Source organism: Diabrotica virgifera, chromosome 5 (genome assembly GCF_917563875.1).
Source record: "Diabrotica virgifera virgifera chromosome 5, PGI_DIABVI_V3a".
NCBI lineage: Eukaryota > Metazoa > Arthropoda > Insecta > Coleoptera > Chrysomelidae > Diabrotica > Diabrotica virgifera.
Window position 1 is genome coordinate 24,710,995 of NC_065447.1, and position 20,719 is coordinate 24,731,713.

Here is a 20,719-nt window from a genome sequence, read left to right on the forward strand (position 1 = left end):
CTCAAATTTTTAAGTAAATCGATCCATTCTGTAAAAATTGCGATGTTTGTTTTGGCTTATTTTATTGTTTAAATTGTATTAAATTTATTGTTTATTTAATTGTAAATATAATTTTGCAATTCAGGGTTTGCTAAAAAGATTGCAAATTTTGCAAAATTATGAATAAATATGCACTTGAAGGGTACAGGGGAAAAAGGAGAAATGTCAGAAATTTAAATTTTTTGTTTTAATAATTTATTAGATAGGTTTTATTCTGTACTTTACTATACGTAAATAACACTGGTTAAAAATGAGTTGTGTCATGAGATAACACAAATAATAAAATACCTATTTGCCGTGTGCGATTACTTGGAAGGGATACGAGAAACGATCGTGCGCGAATAACGGAGAAATCTTGCAACTTTCTTAAATAATTCATTGTCAATTGAAATTGACGTATATTTCATATCTACTCTCAATGAAGAAGAAAAATTATATGTTGCTCCACAATATTGATATGATATCCAATTATTATGTAAAGGGTGATTCATTTAGAGGTACTTTTTTAAAAAAGAAAAAACAATGAAAAAAATGAATTTTATTTGAAAATCTTTACTGTCGTAAAAAAGAACCATTCTTTACAATTACAGTGGAACCCTGATAAGTCGACCCCCGATAACCCGGAAGTCCGGCTAACCCGGACCGGTTTTTATCAGACAAATGTTTCAACAATAAAAATATATGTAATATAATATTTGAGAGATAATGGGTATTTGTGTAATTTGAACTACATATACCATAGTAAAACTGACTCATGGCACACGACGTTCATTGTCGTGTTATCAAAACAACAGGCACCTGTAAGTAGTATCCTGTATTTAGCCTTGAAACTGTCTTAGCATTGTTTAGAAAAGACTATTAAAAAATTCTTTTTTAAACAATGGTCTAAGTCTTCACTATTATTAAATAACATAACATCGTTGCGATTGCGACGGTATTGTGTGTAGTGAAGCCTTATTGTTCGCTTCCATTCTGTAATCGTTAGTAAATCTATTCAGATTTTGTGTTTGCGTGTTTTTTTTGTCTACATAATGGCAACAAAACGTAAAAATATTGTAGTGACAATGGAAAATAAACTAGATGCATTAAGTAGAATTGATAAAGGCGAATCTTGCAGCATCATATGGTGTCGGTACATCTACAGTATCGGATTGGAAGAAAAATAGAACTAAAATCGAAGAATTTTGTTTCAAAATGATAACAAAAGACAGTTTGGACAATCGGTGCAAAGCTAATAAAGCTAAAAATGAGACTCTCGACGACGCTTTGTATGTGTGGTTTTGTGCGGAACGCGAACGTGGTTTACCAGTGTCTGTGTGCCAATTATAACGGAGTTTATCTGTAAGCATACCATATTTTATTAATTTTTACCATTTTCTCCGGCTAACCCGGATTTTCGATAACCCGGATCGGCCGCGGTCCCGATTAATCCGAGTTAGCGGGGTTCCACTGTACTTCTACAATTACTTCTACTTCTACTACTAGAAAGATAATTTCTTTCAAATGTTGACCATGACTGCGGTTAAGACGGTCTATTCTGAAGGTCTAATTCTCGATGACGTGTTCGAGCTCTTCGGTTGGTATTTGACCAGTGACTCGAGTAGTACTGGCCTCCAATGCCTCAATCGTAGCCGGTTTATTCATGTAGACTTTGGACTTAAGGTAGCCCCAGAGCAAAACGACTAGACGTGTCATGTCACAGGATATAGGCGGCCAAGTCACTGGTCCGAAGCGTGAAATAAATTGCTCACCGAACCGTTTTCTCAGTAAAGCCATGCTTTCACGGAATGCATGGCAGTTGGCGTCATATTTTTGGAACCAAATGTCACTTAAACTACGAACTTCAATTTCTGGTACCAAATAGTCCGATATCATGGCGCAATAATGGTCTCCATTCACAGTAACCTTCTGGCCGGTCCAAGACATGGACCGATGATGACACCGGCCCATAAACCATACCAAACAGTGGCTTTTTCTGAATGTATTGGCAACTCTTTAACCTCTTTGGGTTGCTCATCAACCCAAATACGGGCATTTTGTTTATTCACGTCCTCACTATGCCAAAAACGGGCCTCATCGGAAAACATTTTTTTTGTTCTAAGCGCACGAAACACGTTCCTCATTGAACGGCTATTTTCGTAATACAGCTAAATAATTTCTAGACGTTATGCCGAGTTAAGTTTTTCTACGATGAAATGTCAAACAATACTCTCCAAGACGAAATTTTTAAATAACACGACGTGTTCTGAGGAACTAGAAACCTCGAATAATTTTAGTGATGACAACTTTAGTATGGTTCTGATTAATATTCGTTCTATAAGAAATAAAACTGACGAATTATTTTTGTTTCTGGAAGAATTAGGATTTCCCCCGATAGTTGCGGTTACAGAGCACTGGCTTGAAGTCAACGAGCCTTTTTTTGTAGAAAAATATACCGCAATTGCTAGGTATGATCGTCCAAGTTCAGCTCATGGAGGCACCCTAATTCTTTCTAGAAATAATGATTTTTCTCTGATTACAAAATATGACTTTCTGTTAAATGAAGCCTTCTTTGAGTTTTCCCTAGTTTATAATAAAAATCTTAATCTTTACATTATTTGCATCTATAGATCACCTGACTCCCCTGTGGAACTATTTTTTCAGAACCTGCTAAATTTGTTAGATGACTTGCCTCATAGAAGCAGAAAAATTCTATGCGGGGACTTCAACATTAATTATGATGCTGCTTGTGCTACCCAAATGTCCTTGGTCAACATATTTGAATCATATGGTCTCTCAATGCACATTAATTCTCCTACAAGGATTACAAAAACTTCATCTACCATAATTGACTATATTGTCTCAGATTTCTCACCCCTTGATGTCTGCTCTACAATTATTAATGCGGGATTATCAGATCATGAAGCAGTATTTACGAAGTTTAACATCTTCAGCAAACCCTCCTCGAAAACCCGACGTTTAGGTAGGATTTTTTCCGCTGGGAATTTTCATAAATTTCAAAATTTATGCTTAACTTCTGAGTGGCATTTTCCTTCTGCGGACGTGGACTATAATTTCAACGATTTTATAGAAAAGCTTGTCTCTATCTTCAATAAGGCATTTCCTTTAATTTCAATTAAGCCAAAACATCACAAACCCTGGGCTACAAAAGGCATTCGCATATCAGCCAAAAATATGCGCTCACTATTGTATATCAAGAAATTTGCTACCAACGTCTCTGTCACTCAATATATCACCAAGTACAGGGTAACCTATCTAAAACTCATCAAATCAGCTAAAAAAGCCTACTATCAAAATCGTATGGAAAGCTCTAAAAGTGTTGCAAAAGAAACTTGGTCCATAATAAACGATCTTCGAAATAGAACTCACGCAGTTCAAATATTTGCCCTTCCAGACCCGGAAAATCTAAAAGAATATTTCGTTAATGTGAGTAAAAATATAACTTCTACTATTTTGCCACAAAAAGATCCCATTTCCTATCTCCCCAATTCAGGAGTGTTCTCGAATTCATTCTTTTTAAGACCAATCGATATAACTGAACTGATCCAAACTATCAATAGTATCAAAAGCAAATCATCCTGTAGTACTGATGGACTATCCATAAAAATCTTCTCAAATCTCACAGAAAATGTGTTGGAAAACCTCGTCTCACTAATTAATGATTCCTTTGAAAGAGGCAAATTCCCAGAGTGCCTAAAGATAGCCATTATTATTCCCCTTCATAAGGGTGGTGAAAAATCTAATGCTTGCAACTATAGACCTATTGCCTTACTACCGGTACTTTCAAAAATTATTGAGAGACTCATAAAAACCCGTCTCATGTCCTTTCTCATTCATAACAACATCTTATCCCAAAATCAGTTCGGCTTTTTAACTAATAAATGTACCACTGATGCCTTGTTTTCTGTGTTTCATGAGGTTTACCAAGCACTAAACAATAATCTTTATACTGCCACTGTTTTCTGTGACTATGCTAAAGCTTTTGATTGTGTAAATCACGACATTTTGATTAAAAAACTAAATTTCTATGGGATTCGAGGTATTTCTTTGAATTGGTTCTAATCTTACTTGAATAATAGGAAACAAATAGTTAGAGCAAATGATACTGACTCTAGTCTCAAAAACATTGTATGTGGAGTACCACAAGGTTCAGTATTGGGTCCTCTACTGTTCCTTATCTTTATAAATGACATCACTAACTTAAAAATCGATGGAAAAATTTTTCTTTTTGCTGATGATACCAGTATCACTTGGAGCAACTCAACTATTGCATCTCTTCATGCAACTATAACTTCTGATTTGCTTACGATAAAAACCTGGTCTGACTCTAATTTACTCTCTTTTAACGTGGATAAGACAGTAGCATTATCCTATAAAAGTGCTCTTCAACCCCTGCTTGTTAATAACAGCCAGATCTCTACCGTTGATTCTGTAAAATTTCTTGGTATTTTTTTAGACAGCAACCTCAAATGGTCCCTTCATATCGACGTGTTAAGTAAGAAACTCGCCTCAGCCTGCTATGCTATAAGATCAGTTTCGAAAGAACTCAATTTAGCATCTTCTTAACTAACATATTTTTCTTTGTTCGAGTCTCATCTTCGATATGGTCTTCCTTTTTGGGGTTCTAGTACAGCTGCCCAGTTAGATGTTATTTTCAAATTACAAAAAAGAGCAATAAGGTATCTGTTTTGCCTCAGAAGAACAACACATTGCAGAAGTTACTTCAAAGATCACGGCATTTTAACCCTTACATCTTTATATATTTTAGAAACTGTTTGCTTAATTCGTAAACACATGCATGCCTTTCCAGCAAGGCCTCGTCATGACTACTCCACCAGAAATTCATATTTTGATGTCTATTTACCGATCCCGTCCTCTGAGTTAGTAAAGAAATCTATATTATATTCCGCAAAAAAACTATACAACCATCTTCCTTTACAACTCAAATCTGCAACATCTTTCCCCAAGTTCCGTAAAATGACAAAAGCTCATCTATCTAAAAGACCATATTATTCAGTAGAAGAGTTTCTGAATGACTAACTAAGAAATTACAGTAATGTACAAGTAACCAAACTTATCTATATTTGGGTGTCACATGCAGCAGCCTAAACTTATTAGTTCCTATGTCTATAAATAGTTTACTTTGTTGTATATTCACTTTGCAATTTCTATAAATTGCTGCAAATATATCGATTTTGTTTTCTTTTCTTTACTTTATTAACTTATATTTTGTATTTATGTATATTTTTTTTATATTGACGATTTATCAAATTTCATTGTTATTGTTAGATATTATTTATTTATTTTTTCTTTTAAGCTTTGTCCATAAAATTTGTATTTTCAGTGACAATAAAGCATACTTCTATTCTATTCTATTCTATTCTATTCTATACTAAACAAGAAAACAGCTTTAGTTGATACCATTCATGCACGGTCTCCCAACAAACACTCACCAAAAAAGTACCTCTAAATGAATCACCCTTTAAAAGTAAATTTAATTAATTGTAGTTTGCTTGGAGCGGTGCATTTCAATAATTAATTTTATTTACTACATACAATTGTTTACCTTTTAGTAACATAACCTTAATATTATTTTTTCTTCTTATAATTTTTTTGGGCTATGGCCTTGACAATTATCCAGTAACCAGGACCAATATGATTGGCCAATCTAATTAAAAGTGCGAAAAATGTTGCCGAGCTATGAAACCAGGTGTCGCTTTTCCGAACTTGCACTATCTCAATACAGGACAAGAAGGAGGAATGTCACGGTGTTACCGGTTAACACGTTCAATGCCAATAACGCGCTGGCGCGTCGATACATGACTTTAGCTAGGTGCCGACGACGCTCTCGCGCGTTCAGACTTTCATCGATTATTATCTTGGATTATTTCACTGGCGCTACAACAGGGCTTTTTATATTTTAAAGGCAGGTAACTAGAGGTATCAATTCTCTAATTTTGTTCTTGGTTTTTCGATTTACGACTTTTTGTCCCGATAGGATGTGTATATCTGTTGGCTTTGTATTAAGTGTAAATATCAGTAATAGCACATATAATTCTGCAAATGCTTATTAATTTATCGGATTACTAACCGTGTAAAAATTAAACATTCCCAGATTTCGGTATTTCCCCTATTTTCTAGAGTCGCTAATCGTAAAGCTTGGTAATACCCGGATAATTTCGGTGTTTCCCCTAAATGTTATTTGAGTTCTTTTACATCTCCTTTGGTTATTTTATATTTGAATGGCATAGGGTAAGCATACGGAAGTGCAAAAATGAATAACACTTTTACAAAGTGTCTCAAATTCAAATAAAAAAATAAAATTAGATATGAAAAAAAAATTAACAGAGGAAGAACTTTTGAGATTATTAGAAACAAGCGATGAAGAATTTAGTGACTTTCTTGATTCAGACAGTGAATATTTACCAGAATCTGAGGATGAAATTGAAAATACTTTACCTACAGCACTTATTGAGGATACGGAAGATACGGTATGTTACAAAATTAAATGCAAATATTAACTTTTTATTAAAACATATTATTTAATTGTAGCCTAATCTACTCGTTGATGTTGATGAAAGCGATAAATGGAAAGAAAATTTTGATGGTATGAAAAATTTTCCTTTTTTAAAACACCAAGAGTTTAGAGTAGAAGTTTCCGATAATAATCCAGTTGACTTTTTTCGGATGCTACTTACAGATGAATGTTTGCAGCAAGTATGTGATGAGACAAACAGGTATGCCGAGCACATTTTCTTATCTAATGCAGGGGCGACACATTCTAGGATTTTCGATTGGAAAATTTTGACTTCCGAAGAACTGCTAGTCTTTTTAGGATTAGTTCTACACATGGGTCATATTTCGTTGCCTAGGATTGAGGATTATTGGAAAAAGAAAGATCCTCTTTTTGCTAATGCAATTTTTTCCACTTTTATGGGCCGGAACAGATTTATGGTCATAATGCGATGTTTGCATTTTAATAATAATCCAGAAGAGGGAGAACAAGTACCTGAAGACAGAATTTATAAAATTAGACCGATGATAAACTTTTTCAATAAGAGAATGGAAGAAGTTTATTATCCTGATCGTAATTTGAGCTTAGATGAGTCAATGGTATTACACAGAGGACGACTTAATTTTAGACAATACTTAAAAAACAAAAAACATAAATATGGGATTAAGTTGTATATGTTGACCGAACCAAATGGTCTAATTTTAAAATTTTTAGTTTATTCTGGAATGTTTGACGATTCAGGTGGAAAAGGACATGTTAATAAAGTGGTTTTGCACCTTTTAGAAGGGAAACTAAATGTAGGCCATTGCGTTTACATGGACAATTTTTACAACAGCTTTGATTTAGCTAAAAATTTACTTGAATTTTCCACTTACTGCACAGGAACTCTTAGAATTGACCGTAAAAATAATCCGGCAGAAGTAAGGCAAGAAAAACTTGCTAAAGGTGCAACAATTGCCCGTTGCCGAAAAGGGGTATTAGTTGGCAAATGGAAGGATAAAAGGGACGTTTACTATATAACAACAGAATGTCAAAACACTTTACAAGAAGTTACAACAAGAAGAGGTCAACATGTAATAAAACCAGAGCCTATTATCAGATATAATAAAAATATGTCTGGTATTGACCGGCAAGACCAGATGCTTGCCTATTATCCGAGTCAACGAAAAACTGTACGATGGCCAACAAAAATATTTATACATGTTATACAGATGATGGCTATAAATGCCCACATACTATACAACAAGTACTCTGGAAAAAAGATTGGTCTTTACGAATTTCGTTTACAACTCGTTAGATCCCTTTTAAAAGTTATTAATTCTGAAGCCAAACTTGTTCCAAAAGATCATTCAGTAACAAAACGAGAGGTAAAGGATGTAAAGGGAAAAGTTATGAGAAAACGCTGTAAAACTTGCAGTCAACAAAATATTCGTAAAGATACAATTTACGAATGCAAAGCCTGTCCCGATACCCCTGGATTTTGTCTGGATTGCTGTCAAATATCCCACAAAGTTTAATGTTGTTTTATTTACTTATAATTTATGTTATTTTGTATTTCTTGTTTTGTTTTGTATTAGTAAATAAATGTTCCTACTGATTTTTATCAATATTATTTACAAAACGCACCAGCGCGTCGAACGGCGTATGTATACAAATACTAGAGTCGAGCGCCACTGACGCTCTGGCGCGTTCACCACCAACCCCTCTTGTATATATGTGCATTTAGTTTAAAAATACTTACTTTATTCGGACTTTTCCAGAAACTAATAAATAAACGTCTTTGTATCAAAAACAGTAAGCGGCTCCTGGTGAAAGCCTACCCAGAATGGACCGGCAGTTAACGTGTTAAGAAGGCTTTTATTGTTACACATTGTTTTCGCGTGTAACCACAGAGTAAATAACAAACATATAATTTTAAAAAATACCATATATAACAAAACATATAATTAATATTAGTCTTATAACTTTGAAAATGCTCTCCTGAAAAATTCGACAAAAGTGACATTCCTCCTTTTCCCCCTGTACCCTTCACTTTAAATAGTCGAAATTTTTTTACGTATAAGGAAAAGGCTCAAGCTTAATAACGCCTTTGACAAATTTGCTTAGCCTGCGAAAGGGCTACCCAGAGGCTGCTCTATCCCATGTAGAGCCCATGTGCAGTTGATGCCCTGGCGCCTTTTGGTAGACGCGCAGTCAAAATGGAATAGTCGAATAGGTACCTATCTAGTATCTAGTACTAGTACATAGGGCATCATGTACGCTTATAATGTAAACAAAAATCCAGATGCAAATAGTGCAATATTAAATGATGTCGGGAGCCTGTTAAAAATATATAATTTAAAATGAACTTTTTTATCTATGAGGTAAGGTTGAAAATTGGTTGAGGAAATTTGATAGGTTTGAGTACATGAGTAAATAGTACTTTTAGGAAGGAATTGTTTAGATGAATAAAAAAGAACAGCTTTGTGATTATTTATATAACATATCTTCGGGAGAGGATATCTTCAAGCGAATCAAAGGATTGCCGCCCATCCGTTGGACGGACAGCCAGGCGGGCGGTAATCTATAAATCGCACTTAAGTGCCAATGTAAATTTTGTTTAATCGTTTTAAAGCATATTTTTTGTTGAAACAAAGTAAAGGGCCCGCTCTTAGGGGCTCGGCGCCCGTGTGCACCGCACACCCTGCACAATAGGTAAAGCCACCTCTGGGGCTACCCCATCAGTATAATTGTAAAAAATGCCCTCGGCTCTCCTAGTTGACAGATTTCAATTTTTCGTACGTTTCAAGAACGTTTGACAGCTTGAGCCTTTCTTTATATGCGAACAATTTCGAATGTTTAAAATGTTCATTGTGGGATTACATAATTTTGAAAATTTGTATTTTTTTTTGCGAACACAGGATTGCAAAATTACTAGGCTTGTTCAATTAAAACGTATCCTTGCTCCAGAAAAAAAATTATCGGTAAACATATCTACAAATAATTACTAGTATATTTAAGGAACATATTCCATTGTTACACCAACCGATGCATACTCTGTTTAAAGATTTTTGTGGCTGTATGTCAAAGACTTTTTTACGGCCTTTTTGTATTTCTTCGTCATTTGAAAACGATTAACTTTTAACGCCATTTTCAGTGGCCCAAAGATGTCAAAATCGTAGAGCGATAAACGGGAACTATATCGTGGCTACTCTAATATTCTTTTTTTCACTTCTTCAGAGACATAAGGCAGAGCATTTTCGTGCAGAAGAATGACAAGCTTTTCTCGTCGTTTTGCCTATAATGCTTGATAAACCTTGTTTAAAGTTTCCCCATACATATTCTCGTTAATATGCCCTCTAGGTTCCGAAAACTCTATGAGCAAGGGTCCTTCTTGTAGAAAAAAAAAAGAATGTGTTTGTACTTTGTACGCACGTAATAAGTTATACTTCTATTATACGATTTCAACGAAATAAATGTACTTAAAAGTTTATTTGTATTTTATTTAATTAATAAACTAATTTTGATATTACCACTTTCAAAAATATTTTATTAAAACAACAACAAAAATTAAAAAAAAGAATAACAACCGTCCGTGTCAGGATTTGAACCCGGGACCTTCGCGTTATGTAGTCGAATGCTTTACCAATAACCCATCAGGGTTTTGCTTTTGCGGCTTCTGGGACGTAATTACAAGCGACGGTGACAAATAGATCAAGTGAAGTATTAAATATAAAAATGTTTAAAATAGTTATTATCTTACTCCCAGAGAAGACAAATCCAAAGACACAAAAATTATAATAAATATAATTATTAAAAACAATAATAAATTATTTTCAAACCTAAGTTGCGCTGATATATACATACATTGGATGATTTAGCAACTAACAACATACTGTCGCTGTGCGCATGCGCCAGGAAATGTAAAAATTCACCCTCGTGCCTAAAGAAGGAAAACTTCAAAAATAATGTTAACAAGACCTTGCTACTTGCTGAAGGTTAAAGTTGGTATTGCCTCACACTGATTATATTTGGAAGGAAATTCTTTACATTTCTATATAATGCCAGATCACACAGGCTTAGAGCGTACCTAAAGAAACTTCAGTAAGTGCCCAAGCCCCTCCTCCGTATAATAACGCAGAAAATACATATCAGAAGAGATTTCGGTACCAAGTGCTAAATCGTGACTTATGAAAACTTCCCTATGTGTTGTTTTATGGTTAGTGACAATTAGAGGGCTCATTAGGGGAATTAGGGGTCCCATTGTCACTAAAAGAAAAATCAAAATAAAATTTAAATATAAAATATAATTACAGCATATTATTGAAAATATATTGTCACTGGAATGTATAATCGGTGAAATGTTCAGCAGACCAAAGCACGCGTCTACAAAATGTCACAACTTTTAAATCAAACCAAATAGGAGGACTATATATAAACCGTGACATGTCAAGAAATAGTATCAGTAGCAGCAGCGTTAAAAATAAAACGACAATGAATTCAGTAAGTTGTAAAAATAAGTGGATTATAAAATTTCAGTATTTTTTTGTTAATACTAAAGACATAAAAATACTAAAAAATATTAATATACACTAACAGGTCTCTTCTTTGTCTTTTAGGTTATTTGTATGACCCTTTTTGTTATCGGCGTAGTATTTGCAGGCCATGGACATGTAAGTTCGTATTAGCTTATCTTTTGGAGAAGTTTACTATAATAACTACATCAATTCAATATCTTTTTTTAATAATAAAAAGCAAAATTTTGTTACACACTTTTCTCAAAAATAAGTAAAATATAAAGTGTAATTTTTTATGGTATTAATTACCAAAAAACCTTTTTTTAATAAGTAATTGTTGCAAACATCTCAACCTTAACCTAAAACTTAAAAGTGGCGCTCTGGACCACAGTTAATTTGAATCAACCAATTATTCATTGGTATTACGGACAAACATCAGAGGGGTATAGAATCAAAACTCGCTTTCTCCAAAATTTTCGTTTGTCACAAATCGCTAAAAACTTATAAATAGGGAGCGGATTTATATGCGATCAATTTTGATGAAATATGCGCATATATATGCAGTAAAAAATTATGAAATATGCGCAAGATATGCACAAAAATTTTAAAAATGCGCATTTCGAGAAACCACAAATTTTCTCTTCTATTCTATTCTAGAGGGTTCTTGTATAGGGGGGCGGCAATCTTATTTATTATTATCTTTTAAATAAAATAATAATTTTTTATTTATATTGATCAAAAACTGATACCAATAGTTACCTCTATAAAATAAAACAACAATATCACTATATATATCTTCGACTATAATTCATTACAATGTGTTTTTCCAAATTTTTTACGAGGAAACATTTTCTTTGATCAGATAAAATATTTTTATAACTTGAAAACTCCTTTCAACATCAACAGAAATAATTGGGGCGTATTTAAAATAACTTATGCTGCACCAAAATCAATTTCAAAATTTCCATTAAAAATTGCGCAATGCCGTCCAAAGTTTTAAAGCCGTTTAAAGACGGGATCTGATCTAAAGCATGAATATTTCAATTTCCGTTAGAAAATCGTAAAACTATGGTTAAAGATGTAAATTATCTTAACTCTTAACAATAGGGGGTTTAAAAAATCACCAGAATTATAGGTACCTACGTAATCGGGATACAAATTGTACTAAATATAATAAAAGTTAATAAAATTCGGATTTTCCGGAAAATCCGGAAACCATCCTTCATCATTTTAACATCCTACAACCATTTTATAACTGCCTACTATAAGCACTATAAGTACTTTGTGTAAAGATCGGGTATTTTCTAAGAAAGAATGAAAAGGCAGTGAATGAGCCGTCTCTCTTCAGGTAGTTCTCGAATTAATAGATACGACATCCGCTGTGGGGAAATATTTTGTGTCGAATTAAAAAATTTAATTTTTTTTTGGACTTAAATGTTTTTAAATAGGCACAAAATATGCATGTTTCTTTAAAAATATGCAACATTTAGTAATGTTCTCAAATATGCGATATATGCATGCAATATGCATTTAGCATAAAATGCGTTCCCTACTTATAAAAAACAAACCATTTCAGTTATCACACGGATTTAAATTTCATATTATAGAATTTATCCAAAGAACTTGATATTACATAATGAATGAAATCCAATTTTCGTCAATAATTAAATAATTGGCATTTCCGTTTGGAGAAAGCGAGATTTGAAGCAAACTTTTGGAGAAAACGAGATTTGAAGCAAACTTTTGGAGAAAGCAAGTTTAAAAACAAACTCGTTAGGAGAAAGCAAGTTTTGAAACATTTCCTTTTTTGAAAATGGAATTTTACAACTTTTGTTTTTTTGCCGATGTTAATAGAATAAAATTAATTAGCTTGATAGTGGAACAACAGATCTTATCGGCTCCAATAACGGTATAAATCATGGAAGATCATACTTATAATCTGTAATTAGCTTGGTACAAAAAATGCATAGAAATTTTTTTAAATACTTTTTATTTTAATTAAATAGTAAGATGTATTAGTTAAAAACTATTGTTGAAAAATTAGAAAACCTTAGTTTTGTGAAAAAGTACAGGTACCTATATGTAATTAAATTCTAAATGGGTTAACTTCTGCTGAGTGTACACAGACTTCATTATCCTCCTCATTATCACTTGCTCCATTTCCATTTTCAATAATATGAAGATAAAACTGCAGTTTTTCAGTACTTTTTGGTTATTTCCATAATGTTTTTTAGTAGTGTGTCCACATTGTCTTTTTTTTTCGTGCTTTACTAAATTTGATTTAGGAAAAATTACTAGTTCGGAATTGAAAAATTTAGAGATTTTGTGCCTTCCGTAATGTATTTCGGCACATACATTTTACTTCTGTAGGTGTTTTCGCCTTCCCCTCCACTTACTGTATACGCCTCCTATTGGTCGGTTGGATAAAGACGGGTTTCACTCAGAACTGTCATAGGAGAAAGACGGGTTTGATTCAGAAGCCTTCTTTAAACATTGAATTTATATTGGATAAATCTAATTTTGAGTCAAACTAGTTATAGATTCGTGTAGAGTTCAACAAACAGATTCAGAAAATATCAACAACTTAATTTCGGCAATTGATGGAGAAAGCGAGTTTTGATTTTACACCCTTATATTATTAAAATAAACCAGGCTATCAGAGCAACAGTGACCTAAGCACAAAAACAAAGTTTTGAGATAAATGCAATCTTTGCATTCGTATTTCTAGGCAATAGGCGTAAAGCAGCAAGAAATTATGTAGCGCCATTTAACCAAATAAAGAGATAAGTTGTGTAGGCTCCTGTTAATCCTAAGATCTAATGTTGCTGCTTTTATTGATATATTAATCTAAAAATGCTCAATTTGTGGCTTAGGCCACTGTTGCTCTGAGGGCCTCACACATAAATACTTACTCGTATTTCTATCAAATTGTACATTTCTAACTGTAACCAACTTGATTTTGTGTTTCAATTTTACTAGGATAACGCTCATTACAAATTTGAGTATGGAGTTCATGATCCTCATACCCACGACCACAAATCACAACACGAACACAGACACGGCCATGATGTAACTGGAGGATACACTTTGAAAGAGGCCGATGGAACTCACAGAGTTGTCAAATACAAATCTTCTCCTCACGGTGGATTCGAAGCTGTCGTTGAAAGAGTAGGTCATGCTCAACATCCCGCTCACTACGGCCATGGTCATGGTCATGCTCATAGTGGACATGGTCATGGTCATGGTGGACACGGTGGAGCTACCAGTTATGTTGGAGTTACTCACTGGGCCAACCAAGGAAGCGAAGGTGGACATGGACACGGACATTAAAAATTGAATACTTGTTTTAGGTTTTCTTTTTATTTTTGTACCAGTTGTTATACCAAATAAATTATTATATACATACTACATTATTTTTATTATTTTAACAACTATGCTTCTAGGAAAAAAATATTACGTATTATTACTTATTCTTTACAAGACTTAAAAAAGGTTATAATATTCTTAGATATCATCATCATAAATTGTCTTACATTTCTTTGTTAGTCTTTGCCGCCTTTACTGTGTTTGCCTTCTATATAATTTGTCAGTTCTGTGCCACTATTTCCCATTATCTCACTCCCGTGTTTTCCAGATCTCTGGCGGCATCTTTCCACCTTTTTCTAGGCTGTCCTAGAGACCTTCTCCTATCTGACCTTTCCCATAACACATTGTTTATAAGATATATCTTAGATACGGGGGACAATTTGAGCTTAATATCCAAAAAAGCATTAACAGAACATATTCTTGTTTTTCAAATAATTACATATACTGTGCAAGCGTTTCACATTAAGAGGATCGGTACGTATTTTCGGCTGCAATGCTATTCAAATGAGGATTCATTTTTTTCGAATCCTGAGAAAAATAATAAGTATTTTTGAAAAATTTAAACGCAGAATGAAAGATTACGTTATTAGCGAGGGCAGAAAGTCCCTGAGAACTTCTATAATGTTTATTTTAATAAGTTACAGGGGTGAAAAACAAAGAGAAAATTTAGTGTGATTTTTAATTTCAAATATATCATTCAAAATAAACTTTTTATTTATTCTAAGGGACTTTTGGCCCTCGGTAATAATTTAGTCTTTCATTCTGCGTTTAAATTTTTCAAAAATATTTATTAGTTTTTTCAGGATTCGAAAAAAATGAACACAATGCCGTGGAAATATTTTCCAAATCTATCTTTGTCTTACAACGCACTCAGCCGAATATAATATTGTCAGCATATATTGTCAGTCAGACACTGAAAATCAGATACAAATTTTAAATATTTGACATTGCATCGGGAATATGTTGAGTTATTGATTAAATATTATTGATATATAGTGTATTTGATAAATAACTGATTTAAGACGTGAACTTAATAAAAGTTATTTATTGTGTATTATTTGTGGAAGATCCAAGCAGAGAATACATCAGGATAATATATTCTGTGATCCAAGTATTTTGTTGTTAAAGATGTTCAAAATTGTAAGCGTTCCATAACAATATATTATTAAAAAATCACTTTAACACTTTTCTTCTTTTCTCGATTGAGTATTAGTCTTTGTTGTACAAATAAATTATTACAATCACTGAATACATAGTTATTGAAAAAATTATCACATTTATTAACTGAATTAATAATTTGCAATTATAAAAATAACAGTTATCCAACAACATTCAAAACCCATCTATTTAAATTAATGATGACATTTTCAAGTAGAATGACATTCTAGTAATGTTTACATATCCATACCAGTGTGAATTTTACTACACGTAATTTTCCGTGTAAAGACAGAAAAAGTAGGGATACACGTAAAATATTTGCGAATTATGTACCCATAGCCTTAAAGCATTTTTAAACGCTTTTCTTTACTTCAATAGTTTGCATCAAATCCTTAGACGTTAATTTGACTGGTTTTTCTTCAATGCAAATTACTAAAAATTTTCAGACATATAGGTTCGCGGGAACAATAGGTACACGAATAGTCAATAATTTTTTTTTGTTTATTAATTGTTTAAATAAAAAAAAACGATTTTAACGGAAAATGCCTAAATTCTCTTGTTTTTTTACAATGAAGAAACTTGAAACTTTTAACGATTGTAGCTAATTATATGAACTATACATAATTAATTGTTTACGTTATGCTTCATAAATAAACAATTAAGTTTCAAATTTTTTGCCGATTCAGACTACTTTTCATGTTTGTACATCATATGTTTCATACATATTTTAATAAACATGACGATATATTTTAATGTTTGGAAAGTGTAAGACTAAAAAGTAAAAAATAAAAAAATATGAAAAAAATATTTTTAAGAAACGTTTTTCTTTAGTTACTAGTGACTTAAAATTAAACATATTATAAAAAAATCATCTAAAAAGCAAAAAAAATTAAATTGAAAAAATCTAACACATTCGTTAAATAAAAGCGTGGTGCGAAAACCGTTTATTCAATGAAGACGCGCCACGCTTTTCTTTGACGAATGCGTTAGATTCTTTCAATTTTTTTTTATTTTTTTTTAGTTGATTTTTTTATTATATGTTTAATTTTAGTCACTCGTAACTAAAGAAAACCGTTTCTTAAAAATATTTTTTTATTTATTTCGTTTTGCATAATTTCAAAACATTTTATGAGTTAGCGGTTTATTCTTCCAACAGAAATCATAGTATGCTGATATCCGCATGTATTATTGATATTCGGTAAAAAAGTCATATTCTTCTCGTGCCTTGTCCGTTCTGACCGTTGGCAATTAACTTCGCTATTCTGACTTTGCTTACGGCACTTCTGAAGAGTTCGGCAGATGACAATCCAAACAATTGCTGCAAGTTTTGTAGCCACCAGTGTCTCCTTATCCCTGGATTGCTTCTGCTCTTTATTTTCTCTAAGAAAGTCACATAGGACTACATCAGGAGTGAGTGTAGGACAGCCGACAATTTTGTGACAGTTGAAATATTCAGATTTTAGGAGATATATATTATGTGATAGCGGGGTGATCCAAGGCACTTGTTTGATTTCTTTATTTTGTCGAACATTTCAAACAATAAAATCTCAATATATTTATTACTTAAAAATAATTGCTTTTTGTTGTTTATTTAAAGAAAATTTTGCGATAGCACTTGTTTAATAAAAAAATATTGTGAAATTATTTACTTGTGGGTCTCTGCCTTGCTATTCACTCGCTACAAATAAAGCTATATCCTTGGGCAGATATAGAAGAATGTTTGGTAAGAATTGGAGGCTTAACCTCAAAATAATTGTATGCTTAAACACAAGGGTTATTAGATGAATGATAACCTATTTATTGTCGACAAAGACGCAGCAAGTGGAAGCAATAAGGTTGGTAGGTAATACACAATGCCTGTATATGTAATATGTGTTATGTAAGCGTTCCTGTATATTACAGGAGTATTAAAAACAACTCCTACATCTGCGTTAGAATTCATGCTAAATCTACCACCACTTCATATCTTTATACAGGGCACAGGGGTCATAAGGAGAATGAAAAAGCAGATGAAATGGCTAGACAAGTCTCATCAATGCCATTCGTTGGACTGGAACCCTTTTGCGGCGTTGCAAAGGCAGCAAAGAAACGGCTATAAGAAAGTGGGTGGCTCACAAATCTCTGAAATGATGGAGGAATTCACCAGGACAAAGACAGGCGAAACAGTAGTTCATTACAGAACATTGGCCAAAATTTATGGCAGATCTAAGCAAAGACAGGAAAACAGTCAAAGCTTTAGTAGGTCTGCTAACAGGTCACTGTAAGCTGAATAGACACTTAGATGTGCTTAGATGTAAGAAGCTTATGAGATTGTCAGGTGACCTCTGCAGATTCTGTCACCTGGAAGAAGAAACAGCAGAGCACATTCTATGCCAGTGTGATAGTCTGGCAAATGTGCAGTTCCGCAGGCAAACAGATACATGGAAGATATAGTCTCGAAGCTATTAGACTTTTTAAAAAGGGCCAGGCTAGAGAATGTTATCTAGGACTAGAGGACCACAATAGATCTGAAAAGGCCGCAGTGGACCAGGCCAAAAGGACCTAATATTCGTATATTCTTATTGCCGTTTTCTTCTTTAGGTATTTTAGCGCGCTGTTGCTACCAACGCGCAGCGTGTTGATTTCTATTGTTGTGTTTTTTCTACCCATTTTTTTTTATATTCAAAATGAGGTCTGTTTCTTTGATTTTCTACTGTTTGCTGTTTGTTTCTTTCATGATTATTGAGACATCTTTCCATTTCCTGTGTTCATTTTTACAGGCATGTTTCCATAATCTGAGATCTATACAAAAATCTTTATTTTTCATTTTTCTCCTAGTTAAAAACTGGCGAATGCGCAGGGTACGAAGAAATGCAGTTCTTTGATTTCTGCTCTGTTGTTGAGTTTTGTTTTAGAAAGAGAAAATCCCAATATTTTGGTTATTTTAAATACTGTAGTGATGTTGTATTTATTGCCTATCCTTGGAAGACATTGGCATATGATTTATTTATTTTATTTATTTATTTATTTTTATTAAAATTTACAAACACCATCAAATAGGTAGTAATTACATGTAAGAGTGCTCATTACCTACTTGGTATAACAATATACACACAAAAAATACAAAATAAAAATACAATATACACACAAGTACAAAATAAAAACACAGAAAATAAACAGATTAAAAAAATCATAGATTAATAAAATTTTAAAATTGAATCCATTACTTATCTATTCATAACATTTTTTAATATCCCTTACACTACAGTTAAAGAGGTTTATGTTACAGATATTTATTAATGCATTACACTGATATTGCATATATAGTTAGTAGCACAATTATAAAATATGATAGTATTTAGTAGCATATATTATATAGTTATAGTTATATTATAAAATAGTTCGTAATTATTATGTTACAATATTATGCAATTTCTTGTTTACAAATACCAAGGGATAATCAGTTTTTGTTAAAATCTCTAAAATTTTCGTGGAAGCAGGTACTTTGAACTCTATCATGATTATGTTGCGTGGTTATATGATTTCCTTTTTAATATTTATGTTGCGATTTTAGTGATAATTGAAATATCTGTTGGTTTGTGTTAGTTTACTGTACTTTATTTTTGATCAACACATCCAGAAATATAATAATAAAATAAAACAGCAGATCCAATAAGATGTAAATTGGAACTGGAAGGTCAGATAATAGAAAAAGTGATGGACTTTAAATACCTAGGCATCACACTATCTAGCTACGGAAGGCTCGAAACAGAAGTGGAAGATCAAGTGAATAGAGCAAACAGAGCCGCAGGTTGCCTGAATGACACAATATGAGGAAATAAAAATATCGCAAAAGAAATGAAAGGCAGAATTTACAAAACAGTCATCAGCCCAATAATGACATACACGGCAGAAACACGACCCGACGCAGAGAGGACAAAAAATTGCTCGAAACAGCGGAGATGAAATATCGATGGTAAGACTCTATGGGGCAGAGCTAGAAGTACAGATATACGACGGATATGTAAGGTGGATAGCATTAATAACTGCGTAAGAAACAGATGAACAGAATGGAATGACCACATTAGTCGAATGGCAACAAATATGGTAGTCAGGACAGCGAGAGACGGTTCCCCAATAGGAAGACGATCAGTGGGAAGACCACGAAAACGATGGAAAGACAACTACTAGAGACACATTGAAAAAACAGACAAAAACAGACAGAGTCACGTCTATACAAAAAAAGAAGAAGAAGATCCAGAAATGGTAAAGAGTTGTTGTTTTCCTTTTCTATAGTGATTTTGATTGATATTTTTCACAGTTGATGTTGATCAAAAAGTTGTTCAGTGCTTCTGGTCTATGTCGTTATAATATGAAGAATTCATCATCTACATATCTCCATCACACTGTGGATTTTGGTATTGTTTGTTCACAATATTTTCCTCCAATTCTTCCATAACTGTATCTGTTAATAAGGGAGATGATGAAGAGCCAATGAATAATTAAAAATCTTGTCGTTTGTCTATTGTTTGGTTTTCACTATCTTTAAGGTTTTTTTCAGTAGCAAATCAGTGAATAGGTTGGTAATGTCAAGACCAACTGACATGTTGTAAGGGATGTAATCTATTTCTGTCAGTTTTGCAGAAAATGTTGTGCTTTTTTAAGTGTTGGTATGCGAATGGTTGTAATATATTTAAAAGAAAATTGAGCTGACTCTTTCAGTTCTCACAAAATTGTCATCTGCCTTACAGTCCTGATTTGGTCCTATATGACTTTTTATCATTTGCACACTTTTTTAAAAGCGCTTAGTAAAAAATGCTTTGTGTAATCCAAACAATTCCACAAGTATATGTGTAAAGTGTATGTGTAACTCTTTGACAAATAATAATGTCATTTTCTATTACAAATACTATTTTTGAGTAATAAGCTCAAATTATAAATAGTGTCTCCCATATCTACGATTATTGGTAGGTGGTTTTATACTCTTGTATAAAGTACCTGTACGCTATCAAGTTCCTTGTTTTTAATTTGCCAATATAATACCTAATAATTCTTGTTTATAAGTACCTATAATAGTTAATAATAAAAATCATGTAATATATAATAATTTATTTGGTATAACAATTGGTACAAAAATAAAAAGAAAACCTAAAAAATTATTAACTTT

The 20,719-nt window shown here is 32.8% G+C and overlaps 1 protein-coding gene across 1 annotated transcript in view; it reads left to right on the forward strand.

Annotated features, from left to right (window-relative positions):
* The window catches only part of LOC114329713 (uncharacterized), a 35,905-nt gene extending 21,451 nt beyond the window's left edge, over positions 1-14,454 (forward strand). Inside the window, exons 4-8 of the mRNA XM_050651210.1 lie at positions 6,388-6,530; positions 6,592-6,776; positions 10,885-11,035; positions 11,152-11,205; positions 14,029-14,454. Coding sequence (XP_050507167.1) covers positions 6,388-6,530; positions 6,592-6,776; positions 10,885-11,035; positions 11,152-11,205; positions 14,029-14,379 — 884 coding nt within the window. The 3' untranslated portion in view covers positions 14,380-14,454. The remainder of the gene's footprint in view (positions 1-6,387; positions 6,531-6,591; positions 6,777-10,884; positions 11,036-11,151; positions 11,206-14,028) is intronic.
* The last annotated feature ends 6,265 nt before the right edge of the window (positions 14,455-20,719 follow it).